This window comes from Schistocerca serialis, chromosome 9, assembly GCF_023864345.2.
Source record: "Schistocerca serialis cubense isolate TAMUIC-IGC-003099 chromosome 9, iqSchSeri2.2, whole genome shotgun sequence".
NCBI classification, from domain to species: Eukaryota; Metazoa; Arthropoda; class Insecta; order Orthoptera; family Acrididae; genus Schistocerca; species Schistocerca serialis.
Window position 1 is genome coordinate 299533350 of NC_064646.1, and position 26069 is coordinate 299559418.

Below are 26069 nucleotides of genomic sequence, written 5' to 3' on the forward strand. Positions count from 1 at the left end.
GGCGTCCGAACGTTGAGGTTTTTAGAACTCCCATTTGAGGTGCTGTTGGACGTCATGGAGGCCGCCTTTCAATCTTATAAATAACGTTGCTGAAGCATGGAAGGGGTTTGATGCCTGCTGTGCCCTCAATGGTGGCTGTCAGAAAAAAAAACTGAACTGAGGGAACACGCGCCTTCTTCCTTGGTTACTGCCGCCTGCAGGGCTGTCGTCAAGAACAATGACCAGCCGCTCACTTGTTCAGATTATGGTCAGGAAGGCAATGTCCGTTCTGAATGTCTCCGACTTAGACTGGTCCAGACGCCGATCGGAGGCGTCGCTCTCCGTGCGGCGCCCATCTCTCTCTCACGTGCCTCCTGCTGCGCCCACTCTGAACCAGTCAGCACCTGTGTTGACTCCTCTCGACGTCATGATAGACGTCTTACCTGTCTCTCGACATTGCCACCGGAGGCAGTACCAACGGACGATGGCCGTCAGCAACAACAAGACATCTGTCCCGACTCCAAGGCTGTTGATCGTGGAGCTGTACTGACCTCTACTTTTCTGCCGCGTGGCCGCATGTGGGACGACAGCCGATCGCCATCCTGTTTGGAACAACATGTTAGGACGCAAATATCGCCGAGGAAACGAAAGAGATATCGACGTACCCCTTCTGATGACTGCTTCAAAAATGGCTCTGAGCACTATGGGACTCAACTTCTGAGGCCATTAGTCCCCTAGAACTTAGAACTAGTTAACCTAACTAACCTAAGGACATCACAAACATCCATGCCCGAGGCAGGATTCGAACCTGCGACCGTAGCGGTCTTGCGGTTCCAGACTGCAGCGCCTTTAACCGCACGGCCACTTCGACCGGCGATGACTGCTTCCATCGGATGTGTGCAAAGGGTGAAGGCTCTCCTAAAGATGATGCGCTGTCCTCCGACGCCCTGCCACCGGACGACGCGACGTCTCTTCCCGCCCCCGTCTCCAATCAGCGTAGATCTATGGACATATAAATTTCCCCGCCTGCATCTGGTGCTGTTGCCCTCGTTTCTACGCCTTATGCTATCTATGAGCGCTCCTCTCCCATTGCTCCACTGAAACAGCCCGGTGAGACGTCTGTTTCTTGCGCCAACGACGTCATGTTGATGATGGACGTTCTGGATGTATGCAGAACGATGGACCCTCTTCGATGGGTCAGTTGTCTCCCCATGACTGTGAAGTACTCTAGAAACTTCTTTATTTAAATGAGTGTGTCTGAACTTAACTTGCTGAATGACTGAGAAGATGAAACTTCTACGTTATTTGATTCTGAAACAGCTGAGTATAACTGAAGGTACTGAGCTTACTTTCTCTTTACTTTTTCTTATCATATCAACACTGACCCCACAATATTCTAGCGCAACACAATCTGACTGCTCAAAAAAATTAAGAATGGCCATGACTAAAAAGAAATCTTAACAATAACCTATACATTTCATTAAGCACTTACCTCACAAAAATCTTCATTACGCGAACTACTGCAATAACACAGCGAGCGTCAGTACTGCCAGCTAAATAAAAGATTCTAACTACTAAAGCCAGTAACTACTAATAGGCATGTGGTTAGCAAAGGAAAGATTTTGCTGCAAACCAAATAATGTATTTTTTACCTTAATAATGTGACATCCAGTTCAAACACGAATATGAATCGTCATTGACATCCAGTACAAAGACATATAATCATGAATAATTTTCAGTCTCCAAGTTGGATATTTCCAGGTCGTTAGCCTACGCTAACACTTCACACCTCTACCCTCCATCAATGCTAACTTCTCACATTTAACATCCATCACTGCTGGCTGTTCACCTCCAACTGCCCAGCAATACTTCCATTGCTGCTGACGACAAACTTCCACAACTGCCCAACACTACTGGCGATTAACTTCAAACAACGAGTCCAACCAGCCACAGAGTCTCTTACAAAGAAAACGCAGTCAGAGATCCAATGCAAAGCGCGACACAGCGCTGCCAACATAGAAGCAGCCCACTTACACTCTTCCACGGGGATCTAACAGGGAGCTCCCTGTGCTTCCTTCATGTTTGCGTCTCCTGTCCTCCAGGCGTTAGCAGCTTTTCAAACTTATCACATAGCCAGGTGTGGTCAGTGACAATACCATTCGCGCGCGCCCTAGACTGGCATTACTCCATGAAATGCTGTATGCTGTGGACGTTGTCGTTTCCCTGCTCCAGAAGGTGCATGTTGCAACCTTTTATGCTCCCCATGGCTTTAAGGCACATGTCTCCCATACTTCCCCTACTGGTAGTGGAGTAGTGATCCTCCTACATGACGATATCCTCGCTGATACAGCTGTCTACCTTCCTGCTGCTAGACGTATGGTTCTCAGGTTTAGTGGCGTCAGGATTCTCAATGTCTATGAAGAGTCTGGCTCTGGTTCAAAAATGGCTCTGAGCACTATGGGACTTAACATCTAAGGTCATCAGTCCCCTGGAACTTAGAACTAGTTAAACCTAACTAACCTAAGGACATCACACACATCCATGCCTGAGGCAGGATTCGAACCTGCGACCGTAGCAGTCGCGCGGTTCCAGACTGGAGCGCCTAGAACCGCTTGGCCACTAGCGGCCGGCTCTGGCTCTGGTCGCTGCCGCCAACGTTCTGCTTTCTTCTCCGAGGCACTCACCCAGTCATGGGTGGTGACTTCAGCACCACCTCGGCGTCCAAAGACGAACTCCCACATCACTCTCCATGAGCGTCGCTAGCGGCAATTGTCCAGCACTTCAATATTTTGGGTTTTTGGGAGCATGTTCATGTGACCGCATGCATTTCACTTCCAGTTGCCTCGATCGTTTTTATATTTCCTGCGATACTGTTGGGGGAATGCGCGGCCTGGGGCCATGGAAACTGAACACGACCCATCTTACTTCAATAGACTACTCGCACGTCATCGATACCACATAGACAGCTTGTCGTCGACGCCGTAACGCATACCAATCTGCTCTGTCATGATAGGTCCGCTGCGCAAAGCCTGCCCTCTGCAAGGCGTTGATCGATTATGAAAGGGAGGTCATGGCATGCCGGCGACAAACCCAGTATTCTACTTCACCGTTCTTCGGGAATGTACAATCCTGGAAATGGAAAAAAGAACACATTGACACCGGTGTGTCAGACCCACCATACTTGCTCCGGACACTGCGAGAGGGCTGTACAAGCAATGATCACACGCACGGCACAGCGGACACACCAGGAACTGCGGTGTTGGCCGTTGAATGGCGCTAGCTGCGCAGCATTTGTGCACCGCCGCCGTCAGTGTCAGCCAGTTTGCCGTGGCATACGGAGCTCCATCGCAGTCTTTAACACTGGTAGCATGCCGCGACAACGTGGACGTGAACCGTATGTGCAGTTGACGGACTTTGAGCGAGGGCGTATAGTGGGCATGCGGGAGGCCGGGTGGACGTACCGCCGAATTGTTCAACACGTGGGGCGTGAGGTCTCCACAGTACATCGATGTTGTCGCCAGTGGTCGGCGGAAGGTGCACGTGCCCGTCGACCTGGGACCGGACCGCAGCGACGCACGGATGCACGCCAAGACCGTAGGATCCTACGCAGTGCCGTAGGGGACCGCACCGCCACTTCCCAGCAAATTAGGGACACTGTTGCTCCTGGGGTATCGGCGAGGACCATTCGCAACCGTCTCCATGAAGCTGGGCTACGGTCCCGCACACCGTTAGGCCGTCTTCCGCTCACGCCCCAACATCGTGCAGCCCGCCTCCAGTGGTGTCGCGACAGGCGTGAATGTAGGGACGAATGGAGACGTGTCGTCTTCAGCGATGAGAGTCGCTTCTGCCTTGGTGCCAATGATGGTCGTATGCGTGTTTGGCGCCGTGCAGGTGAGCGCCACAATCAGGACTGCATACGACCAAGGCACACGGGTCCAACACCCGGCATCATGGTGTGGGGAGCGATCTCCTACACTGGCCGTACACCACTGGTGATCGTCGAGGGGACACTGAATAGTGCACGGTACATCCAAACCGTCATCGGACCCATCGTTCTACCATTCCTAGACCGGCAAGGGAACTTGCTGTTCCAACAGGAAAATGCACGTCCGCATGTATCCCGTGCCACCCAACGTGCTCTAGAAGGTGTAAGTCAACTATCCTGGCCAGCAAGATCTCCGGATCTGTCCCCCATTGAGCATGTTTGGGACTGGATGAAGCGTCGTCTCACGCGGTCTGCACGTCCAGCACGAACGCTGGTCCAACTGAGGCGCCAGGTGGAAATGGCATGGCAAGCCGTTCCACAGGACTACATCCAGCATCTCTACGATCGTCTCCATGGGAGAATAGCAGCCTGCATTGCTGCGAAAGGTGGATATACACTGTACTAGTGCCGACATTGTGCATGTTCTGTTGCCTGTGTCTATGTGCCTGTGGTTCTGTCAGTGTGATCATGTGATGTATCTGACCCCAGGAATGCGTCAATAAAGTTTCCCCTTCCTGGGACAATGAATTCACGGTGTTCTTATTTCAATTTCCAGGAGTGTATTATGATGCCATACTCGCCAGAGCATCAGGTGATGGTGAATCGTGCCGAGCCACAGCTCACTGTCCTCTCTTGATTTCACCATGAAGCAGTGGTCAGGGCGTGCACATGTTATGGGTTAGCCCAGGAGGGCCGTCTATGTACCAAATGATAGTGGAATGGCGCCACCGTCAGAGGACTTTGATTATGTTTTTACGACTGATGATGGGCGACACTTAGATACTCAACATGATTTATGGTCTGCCCCCCACGCACATTACGTTAAGCTGTACCCTGCACAACGTCACCGCCGGCCGCGGTAGTCTAGCGGTTCTAGGCGCGCAATCCGGAACCGCGCGACTGCTACGGTCGCAGGTTCGAATCCTGCCTCGGGCATGGATGTGTGTGATGTCCTTAGGTTAGTTAGGTTTAAGTAGTTCTATGTTCTAGGGGACTGATGACCACAGATGTTAAGTCCCATAGTGCTCAGAGCCATTTGAACCATTTTTGAACCTCAGCGTCACCACCCTGCCAACGTTACTGTGTTCTCCTGACACTCCTTTGGCTCGGTTCCTGTGGATGAAACAATGGATATACTTGCCGACATCATGGATGATGAAGTCTATGATGCGATCCAGACGGGTTCTACGAACGAGTAACGTGGCTGTGATGGCCTCCGACTAGAGGTTTATAGGAAATTTCGTTCCCCACTGGTTCCGGCGTGAACGGAAATTTGTCGGGACCTTACGCCGCCCATCGTGGAGATCCCACATGGTTTCCTCGACAGCCTCCTCATTCCCATCCACAAGCCTCAGGGAACGTCACGCGTATGCCATTACAGCCCCTTGACGTTGCTCAACATTGATACAAAGATGTTTACTAGGCTATTGGCTGCACAGCTTAAACGAACGGCCTGATACATGCTTTCTCGTGATCAAACCTCCTTGGGAGGTGCCAATGACATCCACACTATGTCGCTATCGAGACATAATCACTCTTGCTCATACTCATTCTATGCCTAGAATTTTGTCCGTTCTTGACTTCCGCCAGGTGTTCGGATCGATCACAGCTAGCTGGAAGGAATGCTCTGCAATACGGGATACCTTGGTACCTCTGTCGACGTCGTAATGCCCCTCCTTCGCTGAGGGACGTCCCGTATACTGTAAAATAGCAGACTCACTCCTCTCATCTTGATCCGTCGTCAGTTTGTCGAGACTACCCGCTCTCATCATTGTTGTATACTTTTGCCTTGAAACCGTTGCTCTGCGGACTCTGTCAACGCCTGTCTTGGATGTCTCTCGGTGGCCACCTGCTCTGCTTATTCTGACGATCTCGTTCTCGTTCTTCGAAGCTGTGCTGAGGTCAGGGAGTCACTGGCATTGATCACCACCTACAACAAAGCTTCTGGTAGCTGGCTTAACGTCCACAAATCGAGCGCTATGGCTATAGATGCGGAGCTTCCTGAGGACAGCGCTGCTCCACTGCATGCAGCTGCTATTATCCAATACTTAGGACTCTATTTTATGTGTGACCTGTGGCGCATGATTGCCCTCAACTGCCGGTGCCTACTGCTCCAGTTACGAGCTAGGCTCCTTCATCATCGTTTACGAGGCCTCCATCTTCTGGAATGGACACAGGCACTCCCCATTCTGGGTTCGTATGCCACAGCTTACTGTTCAAGATAAGGTATGGGACCCTCACTCTCTCGCGGTACAGGGGCGGTTTAGGCCTCTACCATGTCCCTGACAGAGTGATGGCTCTTTTCGTCAGCTCTCAAGTGGTGGTGTAGTGCCATTGTACCACATGCCTTACCAGCCTGTTGCCGGAGGCCCTTGCATCACGATGTCTCTCAGACTTATCCAGCTTTCGGAGGTCCTGCAGACCTTCTTTTACTTTTGCCATTTTTTCCTCGAATGTCTGCACTGCAATATTGCCAACGCGCTTGATGCCCACGAAGGCGATCTATGGCTTTCTTCAGCAGAACAGGTCACCGAATGTAGTTGATGGGAAGCTTCATCACGTCGACTGGTGTGCCATCTGGCAACTCCTATGCTCTTGTTATCTTGCCACTGACGTCGACTCTGCGTGGTACCTTACAGTCAGTGGGAAGCAAGTACGCCTTCACGGGATTCACCTTGAAGACACCCCATTGTGTGTCACCTGTGATTTTCTGGACGTGGATGAGGATCGTCTGGTATGTAGATAGTGTCTGATTTTGGTGCGGCAGAAGCAGGCCTTAATTACTTGTATTACTCCTCATCAGATATCTCCTCACCTACTCCTCTTTCCGGACTTGGGATACTCCTGACAAAGGAAAGTGGACTTCGTGAAGGGGATTTGAAGACACGCAGATCACTACTTACTTTCTGATGGAGAGAAAAATGTCCTTGATTTTTTGCATTGTGCAATTGTCTGCAGTCCCAAATACAGACAATTTTTGTACAATTTTCTTTGTAGTGCCTTTTTCTTAACCCACCCTGGAGTTGGAGTGTTATTGCAATGAGGACTTGATCGACGCCTTTTCCACTCTTAGTATTTACTGAGCATTCGAATGTTCTCTGAAAAAATATGCATTGTTAGTCCCACCGAGTGTCGACTTGCTGCTCTTTCCTCTTTGGAACCCCTGTTTCCCGCTATGCTTGGTGGTATTAGAAAAAGAAATTAAAATAAAATAATTCATTTATGTGCTTTATATCTCTACTCCACGTATCCTAAGCTTTTCTTGGTTCCTGGTGGAGAGGGGGGCGGGGATTGGAACATTACATGGAGGCCAGGTCTCGGGTTCCAACCTCTGCCCAATTTGCCCCCACCCCCCCTCCCTCCCTTCCGGCTCCAGGAAAGTTCCTTTGGCAAAAGAAAAGAGTGGCTAAGACGAGTAATAGCGTAAAATGGGAAATCCGGACTCGTGCCCCGATTCGGCACAAATTTTCACTTGTTGCCACTGAATTCATTTCCGTGCCAAATTGCGGCCGATGTCAGAATTTATTTCATTTCATCACGTATATGTACGTCTGGGGGATCGAGAATGGTGTCTGTTGTTTTTGACAAGACCGAAAGAACGGACATCATTCATAAACAAAAGGAGAAAAACCTGAGAAATCACTTGCAAATTCTGGTTATCCAGGAGTTTGACTCCTTACCTGAAATAGGAGGAGAGTTTCAACCAGCTTTTAAGCAAAGTAGAATGCAGCAGACTCATAGGAACAGTTAAGGCCAAGTCAGTACAAATGTAAAATAGAATGAAAAGAGTCCTACTGCAAGATAACGGTTATGGAAGGGATGTAGGCCAGATTGTTCAGGAAAAGTCTGTGGTGGAATACCAGGTCACAGGCATCGTGAAGCCTAGTGCCAAACTTAGCCAAAGGACGGGGAACGCAAGGGCTTTGTACAGAGGTTATAATGAAAATTAGGTACTAATAGTAAGAGGAGTGGATAGAAACTTAAGAGTATAGTATTGAAGATAAGCTGGAGGAGATATGAGTAACAAGAGCACACTGTCGTGAGGGGTTTGTAAAGGTTTTGCAGCTCTCTGACTCGCACTGGGTTAACGCAACTGTCAGTCATGTAAACAAAGAGCTGAGTGGATTGCTTTTGTCTGAAACAGAGTCTCATATCTGTACTGTGCCTGTTACTGCAGTTGGGAGATAAGGATGTATAAATCATGGCTTGCACCTGAATATAAGAGGATAGAGCAGATTAGCCGAGCATTTTACAAAAAGTATAAGGGGGCACAAGAATGAAATCAAAAATCCCTGTGATTGCTAGAGTCAGAGGGGCAAATTTTTAGGTTAGGATCAGGTTACTGACAGACAATCTTGACAGAACAGGACCATAATGTATATAACAGTTTCCGAAAAATTAAATTAGTTTGTTTCATCACAACATTAGAGGCCTGAAAAGTAAGACAAATGAACTTCTTGTGTGTCTAGAAGACGCAGAAAATTCTGAAGTGATAGATGTTCTGCGCCTCTCTGAACATCGTACAACCAGTTTCATTTAGGGCTCACGAGTAAAAACGAGGGATTGCAACATATGTAAAAGTTGGACACAAAGTCGAGAATATTGAACTAAGCAGTTTTTTTGTAGATCAGAACCTAGAAGCATGGGCTTCTGAGTTGTGACTTCAGAACAGTTCTCTTGTAAGTGCAACACTCTACAAGTACCATCTAAAAAACTTTCAGCTTTGTATGAGAAATCTAGATGCTTTATTGAGCTACCTGTCCGACAAGAAGAAATAGTAGTTTGTGGAGATTTAAATACAGTGTCTTAAAAGTTTCTGACAGGGAAAATGGACTGGTATCTTTATTCGGCTGTTTTAATCTGATTTCAGTAGAGGATTTTCCAGCTCGCATGCAGTAAGATACAGAACTAAGATTAACAACATTTTTATATACAGTGCTTAGACTGAAACAGTTAATGTGTACCAAATTGTTAATGCATTATCTGAGTACGATGCATAATTAATGGAAATAAACAATATAGCGCCGAACAACTCTGTGGCATGTTCATAAAAACCTATAAAACACGGTACAATGTTAGATAAGGTAAAAGAGATGGTATGAGATGAGTTATGTATATAAAGAGATTCTAAAGTGAACTTCAATGTGTTCTGTAGTAAATTTGTGTCGATATTTGAAAGTAGCGTTCCTAAAAAAGTTAGTTGTGAAGTTTATTCAAAAAAATGTAAACCACGGATAAATGACAGGATTAAAATCTCATGTAAGCATTTTATACATAAACGAGAATAAGCCATATACCCTTCCCATGAACCATGGACCTTGCCGTTGGTGGGGAGGCTTGCGTGCCTCAGCGATACAGATGCCCGTACCGTAGGTGCAACCACAACGGAGGGGTATCTGTTGAGAGGCCAGACAAACGTGTGGTTTCTGAAGAGGGGCAGCAGCCTTTTCAGTAGTTGCAGGGGCGACAATCTGGATGATTGACTGATCTGGCCTTGTAACATTAACCAAAACGGCCTTGCTGTGCTGGTACTGCGAACGGCTGAAAGCAAGGGGAAACTACAGCCGTAATTTTTCCCGAGGGCATGCAGCTTTACTGTATGATTAAATGATGATGACATCCTCTTGGGTAAAATATTCCGGAGGTAAAATAGTCCCCCATTCGGATCTCCGGGCGGGGACTACTCAAGAGGACGTAGTTATCAGGAGAAGGAAAACTGGCTTTCTACGGATCGGAGAGTGGAATGTCAGATCCCTTAATCGGGCAGGTAGGTTAGAAAATTTAAAAAGGGAAATGGATAGGTTGAAGTTAGATATAGTGGGAATTAGAGAAGTTCGGTGGCAGGAGGAACAAGATTTTTGGTCAGGTGAATACAGGGTTATAAATACAAAATCAAATAGGGGTAATGCAGGAGTAGGTTTAATAATGAATAAAAAATAGGAGTGCGGGTAAGCTACTACAAACAGCATAGTGAACGCATTATTGTGGCCAGGCTATACACAAAGCCCATGCCTACTACAGTAGTACAAGTTTATATGGCAACTAGCTCTGCAGATGATGAAGAAATTGATGAAATGTATGATAAGATAAAAGAAATTATTCAGGTAGTGAAGGGAACTGAAAAATTTAATAGTCATGGGTGACTGGAATTCGTCAGTAGGAAAAGGGGGAGAAGGAAACATAGTAGGTGAATATGGATTGAGGGGAAGAAATGAAAGAGGAAGCCGTCTGGTAGAATTTAGCACAGAGCATAACTTAATCATAGCTAACACTTGGTTCAAGAATCATAAAAGAAGGTTGTATACGTGGAAGAATCCCGGAGATACTAAAAGGTATCAGATAGATTATATAATGGTAAGACAGAGATTTAGCAACCAGGTTTTAAATCGTAAGACATTCCCAGGGGCAGATGTGGACTCTGACCACAATCTATTGGTTAAGAACTGTAGATTAAAACTGGAGAAACTACAAAAATGTGCTAATTTAAGGAGATGGGACCTGGATAAAGTGACTAAACCAGAGGCTGTAGAGAGTTTCAGGGAGAGCATAAGGGAACAATTGACAGGAATGGGGGAAAGAAATACAGTAGAAGAAGAATGGGTGGCTCTGAGGGATGAAGTAGTGAAGGCAGCAGCCGATCAAGTAGGTAAAAAGATGAGAGCTTATAGAAATCCTTGGGTAACAGAAGAAATATTGTATTTAATTGATGAAAGGAGAAAATATAAAAACCCAGTAAATGAAGCAGGCAAAAGGGAATACAAACGTCTCAAAAATGAAATCGACAGGAAGTGCAAAATGGCTAAGCAGGAACGGCTAGAGGACAAATGTAAGGATGTAGAGGCTTATCTCACTAGGGGTTAGATAGATACTGCCTACAGGAAAATTAAAGAGACCTTTGGAGAAAGGAGAACCATTTATATGAATATCAAGAGCTCAGATGGAAACCCAGTTCTAAACAAAGAAGGGAAGGCAGAAAGGTGGAAGGAGTATATAGAGAGTTAATACAAGCGCGATGTACTTGAGGACAATATTATGGAAATCGAAGAGGGTGTAGATGAAGACGAAATGGGAGATAAGATTCTGCGTGAAGAGTTTGACAGAGCACTGAAAGACCTAACTCGAAACAAGGCTCCGGGAGCAGACAACATTCCATTAGAACTACTGACGGCCTTGGGAGAGCCAGTCATGACAAAACTCTACCATCTGGTGAGCAAGATGTATGAGACAGGCGAAATACCCTCAGACTTCAAGAAGAATATAATAATTCCAATCCCAAAGAAAGCAGGTGTTGACAGATGTGAAAATTACCGAACTATCAGTTTAATAAGTCACGGCTGCAAAATACTAACGCGGATTCTTTACAGACGAATGGAAAAACTGGTAGAAACCGACGCAGGGGAAGATCAGTTTGGATTCCGTAGAAATGTTGGAACATGTGAGGTAATACTAACCTTACGACTTATCTTAGAAGAAAGATGAAGAAAAGGCAAACCTACGTTTCTAGCATTCGTAGACTTAGAGAAAGCTTTTGACAATGTTAACTGGAATACTCTCTTTCAAATTCTGAAGGTGGCAGGGGTAAAATACAGGGAGCGAAAGGCTATTTACAATTTGTACAGAAACCAGATGGCAGTTATAAGAGTCGAGGGGTATGAAAGGGAAGCAGTGGTTGGGAAGGGTGTGAGGCAGGGTTGTAGCCTCTCCCCGATGTTATTCAATCTGTATATTCAGCAAGCAGTAAAGGAAACAAAAGAAAAATTCGGAGTAGGTACTAAAATCCATGGGGAAGTAATGAAAACTTTGAGGTTTGCCGATGACATTGTAATTCTGTCAGAGACAGCAAAGGACTTGGAAGAGCAGTTGAACGGAATGGACAGTGTCTTGAAAGGAGGATATAAGATGAACATCAACAAAAGCAAAACGAGGATAATGGAATGTAGTCAAATTAAATCGGGTGATGCTGTGGGAATTAGATTAGCAAATGAGACACTTAAAAAATGGCTCTGAGCACTATGGGACTCAACTGCCGTGGTCATAAGTCCCCTAGAACTTAGAACTACTTAAACCTAACTAACCTAAGGACATCACACACATCCATGCCCGAGGCAGGATTCGAACCTGCGACCGTAGCGGTCATGCGGTTCCAGACTGTAGCGCCTTTAACCGCTCGGCCACTCCGGCCGGCGAGACACTTAAAGTAGTAAAGGCGTTTTGCTATTTAGGGAGTAAAATAACTGATGATGGTCGAAGTAGAGAGGATATAAAATGTAGACTGGCAATGGCAAGGAAAGCGTTTCTGAAGAAGAGAAATTTGTTAACATCGAGTATAGATTTAAGTGTCAGGAAGTCGTTTCTGAAAGTATTTGTATGGAGTGTAGCCATGTATGGAAGTGAAACATGGACAATAAATTGATAGTTTGCACAAGAAGAGAATAGAAGCTTTCGAAATGTGGTGCTACAGAAGAATGCTAAAGATTAGATGGGTAGATCACATAATTAATGAGGAGGTATTGAATAGAACTGGGGAGAAGAGGAGTTTGTGGCACAACTTGACTAGAAGAAGGGATCGGTTGGTAGGACATGTTTTGAGGCATCGAGGGATCACAAATTTAGCATTGGAGGGCAGCGTGGAGGGTAAAAATCGTAGAGGGAGGCCAAGAGATGAATACGCTAAGCAGATTCAGAAGGATGTAGGTTGCAGTAACTACTGGGAGATGAAGAAACTTGCACAGGATAGAGTAGCATGGAGAGCTTCATCAAACGAGTCTCAGGACTGAAGAGCACAACAACAACAAACCATATACAACAATACTTGCATTATAGAACAAATACTGTAATGTTTTAAGGAAAGTCCTTAAAGTGTCCAAAAATAAGCTTGTGATGACAAATTAATAATACAGATGATAAGATTAAAATTTTATGTGATGTTTTGAAATGGGAAAAAGAAAACCGGTCAGTGTACAAAATAACACAATGACAATGTTATGACTGATAAAACACAAACTGCGAGTGTATTTAAAAATGACTTTTTAACATAGCAGCAAAAAAGAAATTAAATTGTCAGCTTATAGAAGTAAGACAATATATTAACAATTTCATTCCATTAAGTTTTAAGCAACTGCTAATAGTGTCAACATCTATCACCGACAGTAACAGAATCTTGAAAATTCTAAAAAACAAATGGCGCTAACGGAATTTCAGACAGAATTCTGTTAAGTTGTTCTAACTTAATAATGTAATTTCCTTAGTGGTATATGTAATGCATCACTGGCACAAGGAATTTTTCCAAATAGGTCAAAATATTCATTTGTTGAACCTTTTTATAAGGAAAGAGACAAGAAAAACTTAAACAATTATCGTCCACTTTCATTACTGATGTCTTTTCCAAAATATTCGAAAAGGTGATGTATTCAAGACCTGTCTTTCATATAAGTAGAAACAATTGATGTAACACAGCACAGTTTGGGTGCTAGAAGGTTTGCTCGACTGAGAATGCTATTTATGTACATTTACACACCTTAAATAATAAAATATCACAAGTCGGTATCTTTTTTAACTTTCCAAAGTGTTTGGTTTCAGCTTGCACAGATCATGATACTCTCTTGGAAAATCTTAAACACAACTACTTTCAATCATACTGAAACAGTGTTTGAAAGAGAGGATATTTTAGTGACTGTGGAGAAATCATATAGGGACTCCCCCAAGTTTCAATTTTGGGACCATCCCTTTCCTTACATATGTGGATGACCTTCGATTTACGATTCATCAAGCATAATTGGTACTTTTTTCAGGTGATACTAGTGTTAGAATAAATCACGAAGACCGAAAGCAACACAAGAAATTGTTGGTGATGTTTGTCACAGAATTATTAAAATGTTCACTGAAAATGAACCCTCCCTAAATTTTGTACTGGATCAAATGGTGCCTGTAGCTGGAGCACCAAGTTCAGACACAATCAGCAACCTTAGCAAAACACTGCACCCTTGAGTGCGAGTCCCTTCTGCGTTCCAGCCTACTTCAATGAGGAAATGACTACGTCTTCAGAGTCTATCTTTCAAGTAACTGCATGACGGAAGAATGTGGCAGTGCTACTTCTTCCACATGATCGGTCTCCAGACACCAGTATACCTACATTCTGGCGGCAGCTAGTAATCATGGAACAGATGGGATATGTTATGGCACGTACCCTGTGCCGGACACTGTCGAGGGGATGACGGTGGACCTTCGACGAAGCTGCCATCACCATCACTGGGCTTAGAACCCTTGGCCTGACTGGCCAAGCTCTTGGCAGCCCTAAGCTCTGCTGACAACACAGGTCTTCTTACCAGGATCCAGCTTCCTTCCCAGAGGGCAGAAGTCGCAGTCACTGTCTCTCTCCTCCTGTCCGATTTCTCTCTCTCTCTCTCTGTGTAGCTGTCTCACCAACTCCACGGCTGCTGACTCACAGATACACTACTGCTCAGTGACTGACCTCTTGCGGTGGCGCGGTTCCTTTCGTCCTTTTTACCTGCACCTACCTGTGAACCCGTTGCAGCAGATCGCCGGTAGGAAAACCGAGCAGAAACCTTCCGTACTACAACTCGAACCAGGCTACATACAGCGTGACTATTCTAAGAATCGGGAAAAGGTCTTAATTTTGAATGAAAGGTGAAAATACTGGCAAAACTTATATATATTCTGAAGTCGAGAATTACACATTCACTGCCAAGCCCGTGCTAATCCTGACACAGTCGCGCACAAACTGTTTCATTCACGTTAACAAGTTTATGGTAACGTATTTCCCGAAATCTGAACAGCTACTAAGCACGGATTGTTCTTAAATTATTAACTATTAAGTTTATCGGTGTGTAATGCATTTAAGTTTTTAGTCACCGATCTGCTCAATAAGCCACGCGGAGTTACTGTCTTTTCTCATACACAAAATTACATAAAAAGTCCGTATTTTCTAAAAAAAAAAAACAACGGGATAAATATGCCTTGACTTTAAAGCCCTTTTGAGGCATGCTGCACAACTAAAACCGGCAAATTATAACATCCTTCGGAGCTCATACTACATATGATGTTATTGCACATAGCTTTCAGTCCGACCCTCAATGCCGATCTCGTTTTCAATTCGTAAACATAAAGTTGCTTTTAAAGCAATTATGCAATATACAGTACCAAAAATTTCCTTTTTCTATGGATTACGTCTCCTGTGACAGTACTTCATATTTTCAGAAATGGATGACGAGACAATAGTTGGCAACATCGTCGCTTTCCTGATTGGTGGGCTTGACACGTCTGTTTCGACCATGACGTACGCTCTGTACCAGCTTGCCGTCAACCAGCAAATACAAGACAAGGTCCGCCTGGACATCCGTGAGGCCATCTTTCGCCACGGCGGCGAGTTTACATACCAGGCACTGGGAGCCATGAACCGGCTCGACTGCGTCATCAACGGTGAGTCCCTTTTTCCTTTAGCTTTTCTTTTTTCTTTCTTTTTTAACTCACCAGATTCTGGGGTACCATGTGGGTCCAAGATACTTCGTCATGGAATGAGTCGTTAAATAGCTTACAGAAGGCTGATAAGAAAACATTTGAAAAGTTAAGGGAGACTATAAAACTAAAAATATACACGAATATATTTATAAAAATAAGTACTACTCTGAAGAGCCAAAGAGAGTAGTACCCCGCCTAATATCGCTTAGGGCCCCAGCAATCACACAGAAGTGCCGCAACACGACGTGGCATGGACTCGACTAATGTCTGAAGTAGTGCTGGAGGGGTCAGCATGAATCCTGCAGGGCTGTCCATAAACCCGTAAGAGAACGAGAGGGTGAGAGATCTGTTCTGAACAGCACGTTGCAAGACATCCCAGATATGCTCAATAATGTTCATTTATGGGGAATTTGGTGGGCAGCAGAAGTGATTAAACTCAGAAGAGTGTTCCTGGAGCCACTCTGTAGCAATTCGGGACGTGTGCGGTGTCGCATTGTGCTGCTGGAATTGCCCAAGTCCGTCGGAATGCGCAATAGACATGAATGGATGCAGATGATCAGACAGGATGCTTCTGAACGTGTCACCTGTCAGATTGTCACTCCAACTGCACCTGCCCCACACTATAACGGAAGCTTCGCCAGTTTGAACAGTCCCCTGTTGACATGCAGGGTCCATGGATTCATGAGGTTGCCTCCATACCCGTACACGTCCATCCACTCGATACAACTTGAAACGAGACTCGTCCGATCAGGAAACATGTTTCTAGTTATCAACAATCTAATGTCGATGTTGACGGTCCCAGGTGAGGCGTACAGCTTTGTGTCATGCAGTCATCAAGGGTACACGAGTGGGCCTTCGACGCCGAAAGCCTATATCGATGATGTTTCGCTGAATGATCCGCACGTTGACCCGTGTTGATGGCCCAGCATTGAAATATGCAGCAATTTGAGGAAGGGTTACACTTCTGCCACGCTGAACGATTCTCTTCAATCGTCGTTGGTCCCGTTGTTGCAGAATCTTTTTTTCGGCCGCAGCGATGTCGGAGATCCAGAAATCCAGAAATACGGAATCAATCTGATATCCCTTGTCAATAGTACTCAACACTTAATGTGAATAAAGAGCTTGTTGTGTTTCACAGGAATGATGTTTTCTTAACCCATGTTGACTTTGTATCAATAGACCGTTTTATTCGAGGTAATTCATAATGTTCGAACACAATACATGTTCCAAAATCCTGCTGCATATCGACGTTAATGATACGCACCTGTAATTCAGTGGATTACTCTTACAACCTTTCTTGAATATTGATGTGACCTGTGCAACGTTTCAGTCTTTGGGTACGTATCTTTCGTTGAGCGAAAGGTTGTATATGATTGTTAAGTATGGAGCTAACTCATCAGCATACTCCGAAAGGAACCAAAGTTGTATACAGTATGGAGCAGAAGATTTGCTTTTATTAAGTGATTTAAGTTGCTTCACTACTCCGAGGATACTTACTTCTACGTTACTCATGTTGGCAGCTGTTCTCGATTCGAATTCTGGAATATTTACTTCGTCTTCTTTCAAAAAATGGCTCTGAGCACTATGGGACTCAACTGCTAAGGTCATTAGTCCCCTAGAACTTAGAACTAGTTAAACCTAACTAACCTAAGGACATCACAAACATCCATGCCCGAGGCAGGATTCGAACCTGCGACCGTAGCGGTCTTGCGGTTCCAGACTGCAGCGCCTTTAACTGCACGGCCACTTCGGCCGACTTTCGTCTTCTTATGTGAAGGCATTTCACACTCATGAAATGGTTGTACGGGAAAATCGCCACTTCATCACTACCTCGGAAACGCTATGTCCCATCGTTCGTGCGTCGACTATAACATCACATTCAAACACACTTAAATCTTGATAACCTGCCATTGTAGCAGCAGTAACCGATCTAACAACTGTGCCAGGCATTTGTTTTGTTACATAGGCGTTGCCGACCGCAGCGCGTATTCTGCCTGTTTACATCTCTCTGTATTTCAGTTCGCATACCTGTGACAGTTTCTTTGGCGCTTCGGTGTATAACTACTTTACTGGAAAGGCACTAAACTACTTCAAGGAACTTCCGTGCAGAATAAAAGGAAATCTGAAAATCTTGGCTTTATCATTAACATTGGCGACAAATTACCATAAACATTACTTACCATAAACAAACTGTGGTAGAGTCAGCAAAAGAAGATCCCTGACAGCTGCAGCAGATGTGGCGATACTGTTTCACGCCCCTTTCTCAATCACTCACATAAAGAGACTTTGTATATGCTTCTACGGCAATGCTTCGGTATTGTCGCAGGTCTATTGCGCGTGCAGCCGTTTGCGTTTCGCAGTTGAAAGCTGACAAGACCGCTGCCACCTGTCAAGAATATTCTTGCGTCGGCAACTATCCAGAACGACCAGAAGTGGAATGACCGCATAACACAAATAGTATGATAAGCAAATTCCAGGCTCAGATTCACTGCGAGAATCTTAAGGAAATGGAATTCATTCACGAAAGAAATGGCGTATAGAACACTCGTTCCATCTGTTCTTGACTGCCGTAATTACACTATTGCCCATTAAAACTGCTACACCAAGAAGAAATGCAGATGATAAACGGGTATTCATTGGACAAATATATTATACTAGGACTGACATGTGATTACATTTTCAAGCAATTTGGGTGCATACATCCTGAGAAATCTGTACCCATAACAACCGCCTCTGGCCGTAATAACGGCCTTGATACGCCTGGGCATTAAGTCAAACAGAGCTGGGTGCATGTACAGGTACAGCTGCCCATGCAGCTTCAACACGATACCACAGTTCATCAAGGGTAGTGACTGGCGTATTGTGACAAGCCAGTTGCTCGACCACCATTGACCAGACGTTTTCAATTAGTGAGAGATCTGGAGAATGTGCTGGCCAGGACAGCAGTCGAACATTTTCTGTATCCAGAAATGCCCGTACAGGACTTGCAGCATGCGGTCGTGCATTATCCTGCTGAAATGTAGGATTTCGCAGGGATCGAATGAAGGATAGAGCCACGGGTCGTAACACATCTGAAATGAAACGTCCACTATTCAAAGTGCCGTCAGTGAGAACAAGATGTGACCGAGACGGGTAACGAATGGCACCCCATACCATCACGCCAGGTGATACGCCAGTATGGCGATGATGAATAAACGCTTCCAAAGTGCGTTCACCGCGATGTCGCCAAACACAGAGGCGACCATCATACTGCTTTAAACAGAACCTGGATTCATCCTAAAAAATGACGTTTTGCCATTCGTGCACCCAGGTTCGTCGTTGAGCACATCATCGCAAGCGCTCATGTCTGTAATGCAGCGTCAAGGGTAACCGCAGCCATGAACTACGAGCTGATAGTCCATGCTGTTGCAAACGTCGTCGGACTGTTCGTGCAGATGGTTGTTGTCCTGCAAACATCCCCATCTGTTGACTCAAGGATCGAGACGTGGCTACACGATCCGTTACAGCCATGCGGATAAGATGCCTGTCATCTCGACTGCTAGTGATACGAGGCCGTTGGGATCTAGCACGGCGTTCCGTATTACCCTCCTGAACCCACCGATTTCATATTCTGCTTACAGTCATTGGATCTCGACCAACGCGACGAGCAATGTCGCGATACGATGAACCGCAATCGCCTTAGGCTACAATCCTACCTTTATCAAAGTCGGAAACGTGATGATACTCATTTCTCCTCCTTACACGAGGCATCACAACAACATTTCACCAGGCAACGCCGGTCAACTGCTGTTTGTGTATGAGAAATCGGTTGGAAACTTTCCTCATGTCAGCATTTTGTAGGTGTCGCCACCGGCGACAACCTTGTGTGAATGCTCTGAAAAGCTAATCATTTGTATATCACGGCATCTTCTTCCTATCGGTTAAATTTCGCGTCTGTAGCACGTCATCTTCGTGGTGTAGCAATTTTAGTGGCCAGTAGTGTAGTTTGGGACGTTAGCATTATTCGCAGATAGAGGAGATCCAGTGAATCACGGTGTGTTTCACCACGGGCCGGTTTAGTCGGCGGATTTGCATTACCTAGATGCTCAACGAACATAGTCGCTACAAGAGGGCATTATGCATCATGGAGATGTTTACGGTTGAAATTTTGACTGCAATCGTTCCAAGAGGACTCGGGAAACGTGGTTGCTCCGACGTATGTCTCGAGAAATTACCACGAGGTGAAACTCAGAGAAATTAGACTTGTACTGAGTTTTACCGACAGACATTCTTCCCAAGCGCCATTCGTGAATGGATAAGAGAAGATGTGGTGGTGGGGGAAGATAGTGGTACAAGGCGTATCCTCCAACACTCCTCCGCACATCGTAAAGTGGCTTGCACTATATAGATGTAGAAGCATATGTAGAAACCTGATAAAAATTAAACTTTCAGATTGGTGCCTACGTGTCCTGTACAATAATTAAAGAATATTATCCAAGTGCAATTTTTTTCCGTTTCGTTTTTACAGAGTGAATACGGCAGTACCTTATGAATGAGCCCATATTGTTATCCACAAAATCCACGGGGGATTTGTACAGCGATGGCAGAATTACAATTCAGACATGCTTGGAAAGCGGTCTATGCGAAATTCGCGAACTGAAGCAACAGATCGCTCGAACTACCATTGTTTGGGCTAAGAGTATAGTTTTTGAATGCACAGAGAAGATTGTACATATAGAGTGTACGAAGGATATTTGAAAATTAAGACCCATTTACTTGGACTGTGTATGAAAGCAAATGACAACGGCATGACTATACTAGAGAACAAGTACACAATGTAAATAATTTGCTGCGTTTCATTGTCAGAAACAGTGATTAGTCCGCTACAATCGATAGTCTGCGATGCATGGATGACATTGGTAATATTCGTCGGATAGAGAAAATAAGTTCTGTACTCAAATTCATTGATTTAATTAGGTAGCTCTTTAAGTACCCAATTGATAGCTCCATGACTGGTACGGATAAACTCGTCATATTATCGGCTTCATAAATCCTTAATCGTATTTTATGGGTTAATTTTATTCACTCCGTGTCTTTGTTTTCCGGCACTAACAAGGACAGTGTGGGTGGCTTTGCTATGGTCTACGTCTGTCCCACTCCCACCTACTCTGCTTTAGCTACCAAACTTTACATATGCTTTTTTTCAACTGCTGATAAGCCCTCCACGTGGTTCCTTTAATCGACTTTCCAAAATATTACTTAAAATCTTTTCAACATATTTTCATCAAAATTGCTATACTAAATGAAACAGAGATCATTCGTATATATTATGTTACATAATCAGTTACGAAGCTAATTATAAAATTATTCTACATATAGAGTGTACGAAGGATATTTGAAAATTAAGACCAATTTACTTGGACTGTGTATGAAAGCAAATGACAACGGCATCGAAAGTCTTTGCTCCGTGCAGCTGTGATGTGCATTTTGTAATTCGGTTTTGTGTGACAATGCTTCTACAGTTTCTTAAATTCGCCTTGCGTTGTACTTAGTTTAAGAGGCTACAGCAGTGAGTGAATGAAAGGTTATACAATGATATAGGAACTTTGAAAGCGGTTGTATAAATGTGCCTGATGAAGCGTGGAGTGGCGCTCAGTATGTCCAAAGGAATGAAATCGTACAAGTGAATCAGAAACTGCGATCTGATCGACAGTTAACCGTTGACGCTCACACTAGTGAATTTTGTCGTGTCAGGCGCACTCCGTTTACACTTTTGTCACGGAGTAGTTCTCCTCCACGGCAGCATGCGTCCACATAGAGCTGCCTGTACCAAGAATAAGGAGCAGCATTTATGTTGAGAACTTTTCGACCATGGACGCTACAGTCCCGACATCGTACCCAGTGGGTACAACTTCTTCCGTCATAATGACGAGAAAATCAAGACGGCCGTTATCAGTTGTGTCAATTTGTAGTGGGTTTTCCTCTACGCTGATGGGCTAAAGAAGCTAGCTGCACGTTATGAAAAGTGCTTAGAAGTTAACGGCGGTGAGCCGGATATGTGAAGAAGAGTGATAGAAAACTGAAACAGCCAATTAAAACTGTTTGTAACGATTATTTTTAATGTCTGAACGGCTCTTATTTCTAGAGTACATCTCATTGAGCTGTAGTGTTACATAGTGGTGGAACTTAACAGTCCATTAATATTTTAGGATGTATAGGGAACTCCACATCTGTGTAATGTAGCGACAACAGTCACAACGGATAAGACATCGGCAACCACCAGTAAGCATCAGGCCGATATCCTGTAACACCGTATCTATCTTTGAAAATGACCTCAATTCGGCGAGAAAAGATGAGTCCAGAAGTTTCTTTACGAATGCCGTATACTACTGAAGCGAATGTGATTAGGCCCCCTAGAGACACTAAATTGCGGAGATGTTGACTACTGCGTTACACCCGCTGTGACAAATAGTCCCAGGCTTTTTCTATAGGATTAAGGTAGGGTGATTTATGGTGCCATCTCAGGAGCTATAGGATGCCTGACTCTTCGTCAAACCAGGAACGTGTGCTTGCAGCCCTGTGAACATATTGTTGTCCTAATGGAAGACGGAAGTGTTCACAGCTTATTCGTGATGAAGAAGTAGAAGAGGGGTGTAATCTGCCCCCTCCTTCCTTCTTCCATCTACTGTTCACATTGAGCCCAGTCCAAGTAATTCATAAGCAAAGTCTTTTATGGAGTTTTGAGAGGAGCGAAGATTACAATAAACTTTCAAGCTTCCTTAGCTTGTCATACTGAGATGGCTCTAGTTCTTCTTGTCTAGGGGTTGTAACGTTCTTTTAAGAAAATATTATCAATGCTAGATTACGTTGAATGAATGTCTGAACTGTGGAGTGGATACTAAACTCGAACTATCGTGTAGTGTGTTGTAACTGCAAGTGGTGTGGTTACTCTGTGTTATTGTTAGCAAAACTTTATACAAACTGATTGGGCAATGCAACTCCCATTACCAATAAAGAAATACAGTCACTGCAAAATACATTCACTGGCACTGAACCCTCTGGCCCTGTTCAAATCTGACATCTTTGGTCCCTGTGCACACAACAACAAATTAAACTGTCTTACCTCTAAAGCAGCAACGGTGGAACGCGATATGTTATATATAGTCTCTCTCTCAAAATAAAATAAAATAAAATAAAATAAAATAAAAATGAATGCTAGCTACAGGATCAGCAGTGTGCAGTGCTGGCCATTATACATAAAATGCATACGAAATTCTTTTGGCTGATAAACAAGAACATTTAAGAAAATCCAACTTCTTTGAAAAATATATGACCTGGACAGGGAGACGGTAATGATTGTGGTGAATTACTGACACTGATGTTTTTGTGCGAAATTATATTGCAAGTTAAGTTTGGCTTTCCAAAAATATTTGACAACTGAAGTTACATCGGTAAAAAAAATCATATTTATTAACTGATCCACAAACAACGACATTTTTACAGCAAGTACTCGTATTATCTAACCTCATTAACCAACATAAATGCAAATCATCAAATTACATATAGCTCTGTTAACAAATCTTTGAAGCTTTACAAATGTGAATTATCTAACTAGCCTTTTTATCAATCAGTTTACATAAATTCTGGGGTTACTCAACACTTTCAAATTATCAGCCAACTCATCTACACTAACGCGCTGGCAAAACGAAAATCATAATTATTTAACATCTTTACCTTGCTCGCATGAAAACTTCTGCTTCCATGTTCTCGTAGTACCTACATTAATCCAACACTTGGTGGCTTCACAGAGAACACCACAAAAACTGCCTACACCATCCTACATCTACGACTATGCGCCAAGCGCTCTCTTACTCCAACACTAGAGTCTCAGACCAGAAACAGTAATTTAAGGCTCTGCGGTCGTGCACAGTCAGCGATCCGATTTATAAAGCCTATCAGAGACATACATCGTTTATAATATCATCGTTTCAGTTTAGTTTACATTAGTATTATTATCATATTCCGGTGCCACATACAAGTGGGCCCCAGTAGACTTCTTTCAGGGTCTGATTCTTGAAGCTGAATATCTAACATCACGTCCTCATGGTTTGTTTAAACTAAATAGATTGGAAGATTGTTGTTGCAGAATTTTTTTCTTAAATATATTTTCCACTGATTTTCTCACATTTTAGTGTGTCATAAGGTATTTTGATTTTTCACATTAACAAAGCCGAAATTACATTGTTTACACAAAAATACGTCCGATCACTCTGTGGAAAAAACATTATTCGAAAGGGTTTACAATTTTCCTTATCAAATAAATTCCTACTAGTTTTCGTTACGTTATGAATTTCAATTATTATTTCATAAATGATTCCACAAATAAACATAGTAAACAGTAAAGGATTGAGTAAACAATAATAGAAATTTTAAGTGTTCAAATAATTCGTAATTTCAAATGTTTCTAAAAAAATAATTTGAACTGTACCTTCAGAACTAGTACTTACCGATTATAACATAGAAGCTAAAATAATTTATGAAGTAATTCCTTTTCATGAATTTTAGCTTTAAATATAACGTACTAGGTATAAAACTATATGAAAGTTTTCAGAAAAGCAACTGAGATATATTGATATGTCCAAAATTCGAAAAATAATACTGGTATCGACAAGTACTGTTGAGCAAAAGTAATGCTAGAGCTTGATGTCCCGTTACGAGGGGCAACATGTAGTCACCAAGAATGCTGAAATAAACATCCTGGTTCATGTTCAAACTACGTGATGAGTGAGTCTGAGTCATGGTACGATTAACACCCCGCAAAACATCATAGGGATTCCTCCATTCTGAACTATCAGAGGTAGTCAAATGAAAAACGAACATCCGCGACAACGGGACCATGGAATGGAGCCATTACAAAGTAATCACAGCATGCGTACGACGTTTCTCCCACTGGGGGGCGAGACGATCAATTCCTGTTTGGTAGAACGCCGTCGGCCGCTGACAGATCCACAAATGCACCCACTCTTGCACTTTCTCGTCCGACTGAAATGAGCGTCTTTTTTCAGGTCATCAGAGATGTGAAAATGACACTGTGAAGGATTCGTACTCTACGGAGGGTGCTCCAGTGTTTGCCAAACAAATCGCTGAAACGTAGCCTCAGTCTGCTTGGCAGGTTGGGGGCGGGCCTTATCGTGATCCCGTCCGACAATATTCCGGCAGTCCCACGGCAAACGGCAAAGCTAGCATCGGAAACATTCCACATCTCCCCTGCCAAAGATATCCAAAGTTGTTCACACAGATTCCAATAAGGTGTTGATGGTCTCCGACTGCAGAGGCCCTCTCCTCGCCTGTTCCTTGAGCGTGGAAAAACAATCAATGCGCAGCGCTATGAAAACACTTCGCAGAAACTGCGAAGGGCCATCAAGTCAAAATGCTGTTGGACGGAATCACTCTGTTACATCATAACGCTCGCCCTCACCCTTCCAATCGGTCGAAGACTATGCTTCAACGATTTGGTTGCGGAACACCGCAATATCCTCTGTGCACCCTCGATCCTTCACCGTGTGATTTTCATATCTTTGGCGACCTGAAGGAAAACGTACATGGATGTTTCAGTCGAACGAGGAAGTGCGAGAGTGAGTGTGGTTGTGGATCCGTCAAAGGCTGACTGCGTTGTATGAAACAGGAACTGACCGTCTCCTGTCCCAGTGGGAGAAATGTCTTAACGCGTGGGACGATTTTTTTAAATGGAACCATTCCATGGTCCCACTGCTACCGGTATTGGGTTCAAATGGTTCAAATGGCTCTGAGCACTATGGGACTTAACTTCTGAGGTCATCAGTCTCCTAGAACTTAGATCTACTTAAACCTAACTAACCTAAGGACATCACACACATCCATGCCCGAGGCAGGATTCGAACCTGCGACCGAAGCGGTCGCACGGTTCCAGACTGTAGCGCCTAGAACCGCTCGGCCACACCAGCCGGCACGGGTGTTGGGTTTTCATTTGACTACCCCTTACATAACTTCCATATAATAAGTCCCAAACGCTCGATTGGGCCGCCTGTACACTCGACATCTTGAATCACTTGAAAAGAGGCGCCATCGCGATTCCTGGGACAACACTACAGACGATCAGTTTCTGTGTTGTCTGGCCCACTGAAAATCGACAGCTTTATTTGCTGTTACGTGCAATAGGCTTTTAGGACGTACCCAACTCCAAACGTCCAATGTTCGCTCCGAAACTGGTTGAGATGGACTTAGCCGTATTTCTCAGCAACAGTTCCCATCGTGTTTGAAATTACTACCATTCACAAGGTGTGACACTCGTCTCAGGTCTGTTACGCTTGAAATATTTCTACAACCATTGTTCCTAGGCCGTGTTACATGCCTACGAGTGGTTCACCAGTCCTTGTAGACACGTTGGACACTCGACACCTGTACTGAAGATAATTCGGCCTTTTTTTCATAGCGGGCCACGGGGAAACACAAACACGATAGCTCCTTTCTGGCAACCTGTCACGTTTCCACATCGTTGCACCTCAGTGGGGTGTGTGCATACAATCTCCTGGTGCGTAGAAACTTCATTGTCATTTATGGAGGGTCACACCATCTTCAATGCTATTTTAAGAGGCGACTAATTTTTGCC

General features: G+C 44.3%; 1 protein-coding gene across 1 annotated transcript in view; it reads left to right on the forward strand.

Annotated features, from left to right (window-relative positions):
- Positions 1-26069, forward strand: part of LOC126418984 (cytochrome P450 6k1-like) — a 140631-nt gene that overhangs the window by 110852 nt on the left and 3710 nt on the right. The window contains exon 7 of the mRNA XM_050086032.1: positions 15182-15403. Within this exon, the coding sequence (XP_049941989.1) occupies positions 15182-15403 (222 nt within the window). The remainder of the gene's footprint in view (positions 1-15181; positions 15404-26069) is intronic.